This window comes from Egretta garzetta, unplaced genomic scaffold, assembly GCF_000687185.1.
Source record: "Egretta garzetta isolate BGI_Z169 unplaced genomic scaffold, ASM68718v1 scaffold439, whole genome shotgun sequence".
Classification (NCBI taxonomy): domain Eukaryota; kingdom Metazoa; phylum Chordata; class Aves; order Pelecaniformes; family Ardeidae; genus Egretta; species Egretta garzetta.
Genome location: NW_009260803.1, coordinates 2,358,248 through 2,369,657, shown reverse-complemented (window position 1 = coordinate 2,369,657; position 11,410 = coordinate 2,358,248). Strand labels below are relative to the sequence as shown.

The following is an 11,410-nucleotide window of genomic DNA, read 5'->3' as shown; positions in this document are numbered from 1 at the left end:
CCCTACTGCCTCCCTATTCTCATGTAGCCTAAAAAACATTGTAATAGATACAAGTTCCCCTCTGTCTGCTGGCTTAAGCCTTAATACCAACTTGGTAGAAATAAGAACTTAAGGTCTTGTCTTATAAAACATATGTATAATTTTCAAAGAAATTCCTTATCTTGGTTATTACAAAAAGCAAATATTCTGTGAATGTGGGGGAGAAGAAAAACACATACATGTTCAGTATGGGCCATTCCAACTCCATCTTCAACTATTTGTTCTCCTCCTTCTATGTGCTGAACAATTCCAACTAATTTTCTGGAGTAATCTGAGATTTCTTCTGTGAAAGTTCTTATACAGTGGGCCATGTCTAAAATGGATGCACGAATCTGGTTTGCTTCTGGTTCCAAGACAGAATGCTATTAATTAAAAGCAACAGATCAAAGATCAATCATAAATATATTCCTTAATCATCTTTTCTATTTTACTACATATCTAATATATATGTGTGTGTTTATGTGTATATATACACACACATATATAGGAAAGGCAACTAAGAATTTAAAGCCTTCTTGCAATTTAAAATGCAATCAGGAGTTACAGATTATGCTGAGACCAAGATAGGCATTTAGCAATTACACAAGTAAACATACACATTTGCCTGTTTACCATAACCAATTATAAAAAAGAAGGGTGGTTAAACTGCACCAGGTTGGTGAACCTAGTGTTTGCGTGATGGTAACAACTTTCAGAACTGATGACTTGATGCTGTGAGAAGTTCAGAAAAGCATCAGATAAAGGGACTGTCCACCTTAATATATAAATGACTTATTGTGGTCTTAGAAATAATTTTTTTCTTGTAATTTTACCATTGCAGTTATCTGAAATGAAGAGAAAATGAAAGAACAGCATGAAGTTACTTCTATAAAGACATATCAAGAATCTACCATCCTTTCTTGATAATCTTTTGTACTTTACTTGGATAAATAATTATGCAAGCCACCCCAAGGCATAACTAGAAACGGATTATTAGCAGTACCTTATGACCTTGATGCTTCCCATATTCTTTGCAGACACAACACATAAGAGGACTCGCCTGACAGCCCTCTTCTAAACAAACAAACTCAATAGCATGCACTTGGTGTTGGGAGCACATGGTCTTCTCGTGAGGCTTATCAGCAAGGGGCACACGCCTGTGTTTCGCTAGTGTCTTTGTAGAATGAGTAAGCTGGGAACAGTCTGCACACAGATGAGTGGCACAAACAGTGCAATATACAGATGCAATGTGGGCTTCATCTTCATCACAACGAATGATACTCTAACACACACACACACAAAAAAAAAAAAGAGATAAAACTGAAGTTGGTAACATTTAATCCCAATAACTGAGGAAAATCAGAAAACCTGACACGAATATAAGCCTGAAAACAGGCTTTTTTTTTTTTTTTTTAAAGTTACACACTAATAAATATTTGGACTACTTTGAAAACTTGATTTTAAGTTGTCAATAAATTTTTAAAAAATAAAAGTCAGTTTCCTTTGCAGTCAACTCCAATAAATTATTCTAGAGGTGTTCAGTGATTTTATAAATCCAAACTTCCATGGAAGTTGTAACAGTTTGGAGGATGAAGTAATTCAGGCTCCAGTCATTTCTTCCAAAGCAGTCATTACAGAGCAAAGAATTACGACATTTCAGACAAACCACCATTAGACAAATAGGACTGTTACCTATTCCCAGAATGGCAATGCGTGATACTTTTTGCATACTGGTTGTTAATATTGAAATGACTAAAGCAGCTATTTTTGATAATGAGTACTATCACATGATGTGGTGATGGCAAATTACTATAAAAGGCAGCTACTTGAGAAGAAGAGTTGAAGTCCTTAGGAAGAGTTGCTAAGAACTTTTAGAAAACTGTCCTTAAATCACTAGAGCTAAAACAGCCAAATGAGTAACCTTTTCTAAAAATCTTAAAAGCCTAAAAAAGAGGAAAAGAGTATGCATGCTTGGCAATACCTTTTTATTTTCTGCTTTAGTCAGTACAGATTAGCATTTAATGACAAAGCAATTAATTGGAGCCTTAATACCAGATACTGAAAGAAAACAACAGCATTATTAGTGAAATTACATTTGGCAAAGAACTGGTTTTCATTTTTTTTCCTACTTAGAGATATCTTTAAGCAAATGTAAGAAACTTTTTGCTTTTTTTAAAACTCAGTACCTCTCCAGATAGACCAATGGCTTCTTCTGCTGTCCCACACTGCCCAGCAGGTCCATTCTGCAACCGCTCCAACAGTTCCAACAAAGCAAAATTCTTTTTCAAGCCCCAGACACCAGAATCTCCTATTTTTGAGGAAGAATTAAATGAAGGGGAGGAGAGGAAGAAAAACCTCAAGCAAATACCATCATGAGAAGTTCCACAAACCACAGCTGAGATTCTGACAAATATTAAAGACACACTAACTACAGTGATATTAACTAGAGTGAGATAGAACTTCCACTTTTTCTATGTAAGCTCACACTACCTTTCCGTCCTCTTCCTTCCTTCCATCAGGGAACTATTTAATATTTATGCAGATTTTCCACACTAAGAAGATGCCAAGGTTATTAAAAATTTACAAAAACTCAGTAAAAACACTTGTAAAATAATCTGCAATAGCTAACAACTAAAGACTACAAGGAACACACAAACTCTAGTGTGTATCTTAAAAATTAATATTTTGCATAACTACATACAGTGAACATTTCTACTGTACTAATAGAAGCTGTGAAGAATTCACACTGACAAACCTCACATTCCCTGAATCACAAGATCACCTACTGCAGATCTCAGTCCAGTAAAAACCTGAAGAAGAGTTAAAACAATATTCAAAAAGACACACTGATGTGGTCTACTAGCATACTAGCTACTATGAAGAAAATTAACTCTATCCCAGTCAAAACCAACATACCCACATACAATGCTATTTGATACAGCAAAAAAGAAGGTATCTTATACACCCTAGAACAAAGTAGTAATCCATGTCTACTCCTGTATCGTCCTTATTTTGTAGGGGTCAACATGAAACAATGTGATGAGAAGCAAACCCAGAACTGCATCCCAGTGGCTGCTGCTAAATGCTATCTGCATAGGCCACGTAGCGTATGAGAACCCTAGTAATTGCTTTGCCAAGAAACAATTATCCCTTGACTTTTTTTTCCCAGCATCATTGTCATAAATTTGAAGACATTTTCTCTGTTGCAAGGTAAAGGTGCCCCAAGGCATGACACATCATCTTTGAGCACTGGATCATTACTTTTTAGTCATTACAGAATCACAGAATGGTTGAGGTTAGAAGGGACCTCTGGACATCACTTTGCTCAGTCCCCCTGATCCAGAGCTTGTTGCCCAGGACCATGCCCAGACAGCTTTTGCAGATCTCCAAGGAGGGAGATTCCACCATGTCTCTGGGCAACCTGTGCTAGAACTTGGTTATTCTCACAATCGAAACTGTTTCCTTATGTGCAGGCAGAACTTCATGTGTTTCAGTTTGTGCACATTGCCTATAGTTCTGTCACTAGACACACTGAAAAAAGCCTGTCTCTGTCGTCTTTATACCCTCCCTTCAGGTATTTGAAAAATATCTCTCAGCATCTCTGTAGTCCTCCCATGTCACCCGTCCCTGCTTCCAATGTCTGTACACTTTCCTGTTCTGCCTAAGTTGTAGAAGATCCCTGCTCAGCCAAGACATCCTTCTTGCCCCACTTACTTGACTTCCAACACTTTGGAATTGCCTGCCCCTGTGCTCTTGAGAGAGCTCTGAAAAAGTCATTTACATCTCATACAGAAAGCACCTAGCAACTTCTCAGTGGAGTTGCTATATATAAAAGAAAAAAAAACATAGTAGTATGCTATCAGACATTCTTCAAATGGTATGTTTGCCATTTTCAAGGACTGAGTTCACAGAATCAGAGGTCCTCCTCCATATACAACATCTAGAAAGTTGTATTTGATTAACTGCGATAGGCTTACTACCATTAATTTTCTCTGTACTGGTTTTGGCTGGGATTGAGTTAATTTTCTTCAGAGTAGCTGGTATGGGGCTATGGTTTGGATTTGTACTGAAAAAGGTGATCATAACACACCTGTATTTTAGCTACTGATGAGCAGTGTTTACACAGCATCGACGCCTTCTTGTTTCTCATGCTGCCCTGCCAGCAAATAGGCTGAGGATGCATGAGAAGCTGGGAGGGGGCGCAGCTGGGACAGCTGACGCCAACTGACCAAAGGAATATAACATACCATATGACATTGTGCTCAGCAATAAAAGCTGAGGGAAGAAGGAGGAAGGGGAAGGACTTTTGGAATGATGGCATTTGTCTTCCCAAGTAACCGATACGCATGATGGAGCCCTGCTTTCCTGGAGATGGCTGAACACCTGCCTGTCCATGGAAGGAGTGAATGAATTCCTTGGTTTTGTCTTGCTTGTGTGCACAGGTTTTGTTTTACCTATTAAACTGTCTTTTGCCCTTCCAATTCTCTCCCCATCCCACTGCAGGGGAGTGAGCAAGTGGCTGTGTGGGACTGAGCTGTCCACTGGGCTTGAACCACAACATTTTCTTTTACTTCAAGAGCTATGAAACAAGAAAAATGAGACTGGCTTTCAATCTTAAGCCTTCAAAACTTTTTTGAAATACATGCAAGTGTTTTTACTACCTGACAGCATTTTTCCTGCAGTACTGTTTCAAAGAGCAGAACTCTATAACACAATTACGTGGAAGACCAGAATGCTCACATGCCAACTGTTTTCCCATCAAGAGGAGCAGAACGAAGTTTCAAGAGGTGCATGCCACAGCTGGCTAAAGCGAGGACAACAATGCTATGGTACCTCCGAGGAGGAATGTGAGCAGGAACCAGCAGAGCCACACTGTATACCTTATTGGTTTTGTGTAGCTTCCAGTTTTGCTACATGAAACTTTCTTTGCTAGGCATTTTTCCACAGAGTTCAAACCACTGACCAAAATATTCTCAGTGGCCAAACTCAAAACAGAAGTTAAATGCCTCACAGATAAAAGGCAGAGTTCAGAGAACAGAAAAATTGATGAATGGATGAATGTTTTTCTATAACTATAAATGGGAGCATATATCAATCATTCTTCCCTCGAACACCCTCAACTGGTACAAAACAACATTGGTCTTTTACTGGTAGGCATTTTTTTTTAAACAGAGAGTCATTCATTTTAGCAAATCTGCTGTTTCTGGAAATGGGCCTATCAAGGTACTTAGTAACTCTGAAGTTAGGTATAAAGCAATGGCATGTCAGTGCTCTCTGCAGTTATTAGCTCCACAGTGGAAGCCTTCTCTGGTACAGATAGCATTACCAACATCCAGTCTAAGCTCAGTGCACTCCACAAACTGTGAACAAAAGAAGTAGTATTTTAACTTTTGTTTGCCACAGAACTTGAAGGAGTTTACAGAATTTATATTCTGGTCCTCCACAATTACAGTTAGCACCAGCACAGTCATCTGCCTTGATATATTCTGACTTCAGAGCTTAGGTATTTTTTAGCTCTAGCACTCCTAGCAGGTTCACAGTGTGTTTCATAACACAGAGCAAGGAAGAGTCACCTCTTATTACAAGTTGAAGAAATACAAAGCACAATACCAACTTTCAGAGCCTAAATTATGTCAAACCAGTTTGTAAATGGAGTCTGGATTTGCTGACACTGTATCTAGGCAGATTTCTGGAAACTAACTCCCAGAAAGCAAAGGACAGAAAAGTGGCTAGATGGTTCTCTTCTCCAGCATTTAGAACAGCACTGTCCTGTAGCAAACTGGCTGTGCACAACCTTCAGTTGCTACAGTATATAAAATACTCGCATTCACAACACAGCGGTATAATGACTACTGATACTAACGTGGACCTCATATCTCCAGATTAGCCACTAATCCAGATATCCATTAATAGTAGAGTATATACGGATGTATATATACCAAAAGGATAAGCCTACTTATGACATAGCTTATAGCAATTAGCCTTTAAGTAAATACTGTCTTAGCCTTTAAGCAAACATTGGATAAGGCTGAGAGAAGAAGGTGTTCTATCATTATGGAGTTTCTTATAAATGTATTTTCTTTCACAGGTTTTAATATGCTTATTAAAAAAAACCCAACAAAACAAACCCAAAAAAACTAAGACGTACTCTCCTCAGTTTACATTCTTTTGATGGTGTTAGTTCTGTTCCATGTCTAGCATGAAGACAAAGCCAAGCCAGAAAAGTCAAAAGCAGAACTAATTTACTGAAATGCAAATAACACAAAAGTACAGAAAAAGATACGTCTGTAGCTACTCTATGTTTATTTTGCAGGTCATAACTTCAAACTCTCAGGAGAAACAAACTTACACTGCTTTTATGTTCTTCCTTTAACTTTTTATTATAGATGCTGAGATTTGCTAATACATGTTATACATTGTCAGTGCACTGTTGATCTTGGACACGGATGGAAAAACAGGCAAAGCTTACATATCAACTATTAATCTACTAAAACAGAATTTAGAACCAGTAAGCACCCTATAAAACATGTATTAACATACAGAAAGTCATGTCACATTTCACTGGTAAGTACCATAAAGTTTATGTATTTGAGAAAAAGCTACTTTGCTTCTTTTTACTCTAAACCTACTATAAAATTACTATATATTAAACATACACATTTTCAACACATCCAATCAAGTGTTTATTTTATATTTTAAAAGACTAAAAGATGAGCCATGTAAATACATCTATTTAATCTCTTGGACTTTAGCTCAAATTCTGCTTTGGTCACAAATGTGAAAGAGTCTAGTGATCTCATCCTTGTGCTTACAAGGGATGTTTGTGCCCATTACAAAACCACTACACAATCTGACTGTCTCTTCTCGAAAGAAGAGTAAGACATGAATAGCAGGAAGTGTGTCAGACAGGAATGAGATAGGGACAGAGTTAACGATATTAAGACCGACTTGAGCCAACAATACAAATGTAATTTCCAAAAGCATGAAGCTTGTCTGCAAAAGGATTATAAATAACACAAGGAGTAAAGGAGCAACTTTTGTCTAAATGTCTGAACAATGCTGAGAGAATGTTATGTTACAGCCACATTTTCTTGCACAATGTTTTGAAGTTTTTATCTTAGGACTCAAACACTAGCAAGAGAATATATAAATGTAAACAATACCAATGGGATGTATTCCATGAAGGATGCCAACACCTGCATATATCAGTTCAACAAGTCCTAACGACGGAAAATAGTTTTAGCCCTGTAATGTGATGACGGCAGAGAAAGTTCACCTGAGCCACATCTGTTAAAGACTTCCCCTAGTAGAGCTGCTCAGCTAAAGTCAAAAGCCAGAGCCCCCAAAGCTGCTACATAAGAAAGGGTTGTCAAGCGCTGAACGGGCTGCCCAGGGAAACGGTTGAGTCCTCATCCCTGGAGGTATTTAAAAGACAGGTAGAAGAGGTGCTTAGGGACATGGTTTAGTGGTGGGATGGCAATGTTAGGTTAACAGTTGGACTTGATGATCTTAAAGGTCTTTTCCAACCTAAACGATTCTATGATTGTATAAGCACATCCTTTCTGACAGCCTCTCGGTCAACGTATTTAAAAAAAAACAAAAAACAACGCACTAATCCAATGCAGGAAGGAGAAAGAAAGCTGTGTGCAAGAAGTGATTAATTTCTTTTCCAAAATCAAGATACTTTAGGAAAAGGCTTCAAGAGGAGTCTCTTCTACAAAGACCATTTTACAGATTTATTGCCAGAGTCAACATCATCTCCAGAATATATGGATTCAAAGTTTTGAAAATTGAAAAAGCTTTTCCGTTGTATCTTTTTGCTCAAAAAATGTTAATCCAGTTGAAGATAACCACTAGACAGCTCACATACCTCCAACATGTACATACTCACTTAAAATTCTCCACTAGAAGATTAATCACAGGCAACTTCATTAAAGAACTCTCAAAAACCTCCCAAAAATCTATGTTTAGTCTACTCTGCAAAGTAATATAGTTTGGGCAGGCTTTAATCATGCTGGTTCATTACTAAATATTTTCTCTCATAGCAAGACTTTAAGAACTATTAGAATATTTTGCTAAGCATGTAAATGATGTGTTGTCAATTTTCACTTGCAGATTCCGTATTTCCAGAAATCCTGATTGACAAAGTACATATATGTATGTGTGTGTGTATATATATATATAAAAAACTGTATGGGAAGGCAGGGGTAGAAGAAACAGGCCAGTAAATTTAAACCAAGTGTACATTTCAGAAGGGAGAAAATACAGCTTTATCTATACATATATAGATGCTCAAGTATTTCTTCCAAAAAGCTCCCAAGATTCCTTGGGAAAACTTGGACAAATACAGGATTAAGTGATTTAGTACTAAGAGCAACAGAAAAAAAGCAAGTCTATCTGCTGAACTGTATAGGTGAAATGACCAGCATCTGTTTTTATAAAGCTTCATTTTTGTTAAACTTGAAACCCACAAAAGCATCTGTAAATTCCACAGTTACTGATTAAGGAACTTTATTCAACACAGGTAGCTTTATACCCTGATAATGCAGCTTTTTCTTTCAACAGAACTTTTTCTTGGCAGCAATCCCATAATCTAGATTTAGATACTAAACAGCTTCCTGAGACTAATTCATTAAATGGTAGAATTGCAATTTGCAGAAATGGATGAAAATGGAGCTTACTTTCTCATATGCCCTCAAATGGAGGGGAGGGAAGGATGAGAAGTTCCCTGGGCCCAGAGTTGCCATGCCTCCCTCCCAGCTCCACTCCTAAGCTCTAAGATGGAAACAGAACTACAGGCACAGCAGTAACTATTAGGTAATTAGAGCAAGACAACAAATGCACAGATGCCTCAAAGAGGAGCTATGACGAGCTGCACTCCACAAAACACATAATTCTTATTACTGCTTCTAGCATGTATTTCTTAAGAGAGTTCTCATGGACCTGGTAAGATTAAAAGTGGCTATGACCCTCTTCTGCCTCAGATCACCAGACAGACCATTTTTATTCACAGAAGTATTTTTACTTTCAAGCTGTTCTGCTAAAATTTTCTACCTATCAGTTTTTTGAGCAACTGCTGGTCACAGCATATCATCTTTCTTTCTAGCACTAGCCAGTAGGATGCAAGTCTACTATCCTAGACACAAGAGCTGAAGCTTTTCTTCCCTCTTCCTATCTGTGAGGAGCCTTACAAGTTTAATAACATTTCACTGTGTTTCATCAGAAGCTCCTCAGTATTATGCAAGATGAAAAAAATTTAAATGTTTTTATAAAGCTTCATTTTTGTTAAACCTGAAACCCACAAAAAATTATGATAGGATACTTGCAGATGCCTGGGGAAAAAAATGCACAATGAAAACTAAGAAGTGACAAGCTCCCTATCATAATAAAAATGCTACTTTTACTTCACAAGATAAAGTACTAGTCTTGGACAGAAATGTTTCACAATAGCAGGACTGACTCTTGTGCTTTAAAGCATACTTTAAGAAATCTCATGTAGCTGTACAGTCATAGATAAGAAGTAAAACAAATCGTTGGTTTTTGTTTGTCATCTTCTAGATTGGTAACCATTCATGACTCTCACACTTGCCACCTCCCTCCCCACAGAAAACAAACCCCTCTTTCATATGAGACTGGTATTTCTTTTCCTGACTCCTATTTCCATGAAGCATCCCCCAGACTGCCTTAATATTCCTGTCAGTTTGGTCTACATTCTAGCAGATTCTCTGACTGCAAAGTAATTCTTATTCTAGTGAACTTGATATTTAAACATTTCTTTCAAGGATTACTCCTTCTCTGAGGATTCTCCTCCTTCCAAGAGCTTTTCCCCCCCGTGCTATCTAAAACTGCTGGAGCCAGTTCTTTTAACAAGTTCTTCTCAGTACAAATTCTTCTGATAATTTGTCTTCTCTGTAACCCTACTTTGAATAGGCAAGTCCCGTTCTGAAGGGATTATGAGCATGTGTCATCTTTTGCCTAAAATAAACGTCCACTGTTGGATAAAAGCTGCACCTTATCCTTTCAAATACTGTCTGCAGACACTCCTACAGTAGGGGAATTCCCGTTGATAGCCGGCCATTATCAGTTACTGCATATATAGAATTACTCTGCATTTTTAAAAAGTTTGTTATCACTGGTACTTCCCTCTACAACGCTTCATCATGAATCCAGACAAATCCGTTTGCTAAAGAAGCTACCTATTTAATTGCATTGTTTATTTAGCGTTTAGGCCAACAGGAAACTAATACCAATTCAGGAACCCTGAGACACTGGTTTAAAATAGAGTAGTCCCTCTGTAAATACAGCTGTACAAAAAGACTTTAAGGTATAAAGTTTACAAGCCCAGGTTCAAGAAAATAAAGATGAAATCTTGACTTTCTTTTTCTAAGATACCTATTCTATTACTGCTTAACAGTGCTATGAGCTTCTCTGAATGAAGAGGAGCACTGCACATTCACTACTTGGAAATATTATCACTAAGTGGAGCATTAAGAATCTATATCTAGCACTGTCTTCTAGACATTCTTAGCTGACAGGCTTTAAGAACTTTAGACTTACATTTTCTTACCTAGTTCAGTAACTTGTCGATCAAAAGGACAACGAACTGCTCTGCCATGAAGGGGAAGCCGGGTAAGACAGTCATGGCAGACAGTATGGCCACACAAAAGCAGACGGGGAACTTTGTCACCTTGCAAAGAAAATACATCTTCACAGACTCCACACTCAAGAACCTGTAAGTTAAAAAGACCATATTTGATTCTGAGCTGATAAAAAAAGCAAAGCTTCATACAGTGAGCCGTATGGCACAGTTTATTTTGCGGAAGTTCCTGCAATCACAGCAGATAGGCCAAGTCATTAATTTTGCTTTGCACACACAAATAACAATCATACAAATCATATTTAAAAAATAAATAGACATGAACAGGGCTTTTTAACTCTTCAGCATCCCACCCGATCACCAGTAGTTCTTGCCCACTTCATTTAAGGCACTGCCACAAGAAAAGCCCACTGGGCAAGCAGCACAACTACATAAGCAGAAACATCCTCACAAGAAAAAGGAAATGGAGGGCAAGACCCTGCCAAAGCAGACTATCAGCCGGTGGAGAAAGCATCTGTTCATAGCTGGTGCGCACAAAAAGGTCAGTCATACCAAGTTAGCCATTTATGAAGCTAACAAACGCAGCATCGAGGTAGCAGGAACAAACATCAGGGGACCGGAGCATCTTAAACCACTAATAAAAAGCAAAATTGATCGTCATTTAGGAAAAAAAAAAACCCAACAAAAAACCAAACACCCGACAATCCGTAAGACAACAGCGTCGGCTAACCACCTTGGGGAGCCCAGGCGTTATGCTTCCTCGGAGGCAGCCACCTCTCCTCTCACACAGAGGCC

The 11,410-nt window shown here is 38.1% G+C and overlaps 1 protein-coding gene across 2 annotated transcripts in view; it reads right to left on the bottom strand.

Annotated features, from left to right (window-relative positions):
* Window positions 1–11,251, bottom strand: part of TRIM23 (tripartite motif containing 23) — a 21,108-nt gene extending 9,857 nt beyond the window's left edge. For both annotated transcript variants that reach the window (XM_035902275.1, XM_035902276.1), the window contains exons 1-5: window positions 11,168–11,251; window positions 10,586–10,748; window positions 2,205–2,326; window positions 1,022–1,300; window positions 219–401 (exon numbers count right to left, since the gene is read on the bottom strand). In XM_035902275.1, the coding sequence (XP_035758168.1) occupies window positions 219–401; window positions 1,022–1,300; window positions 2,205–2,326; window positions 10,586–10,748; window positions 11,168–11,179 (759 nt within the window). In that variant the 5' untranslated portion in view covers window positions 11,180–11,251. The remainder of the gene's footprint in view (window positions 1–218; window positions 402–1,021; window positions 1,301–2,204; window positions 2,327–10,585; window positions 10,749–11,167) is intronic.
* Window positions 11,252–11,410: the final 159 nt, after the last annotated feature.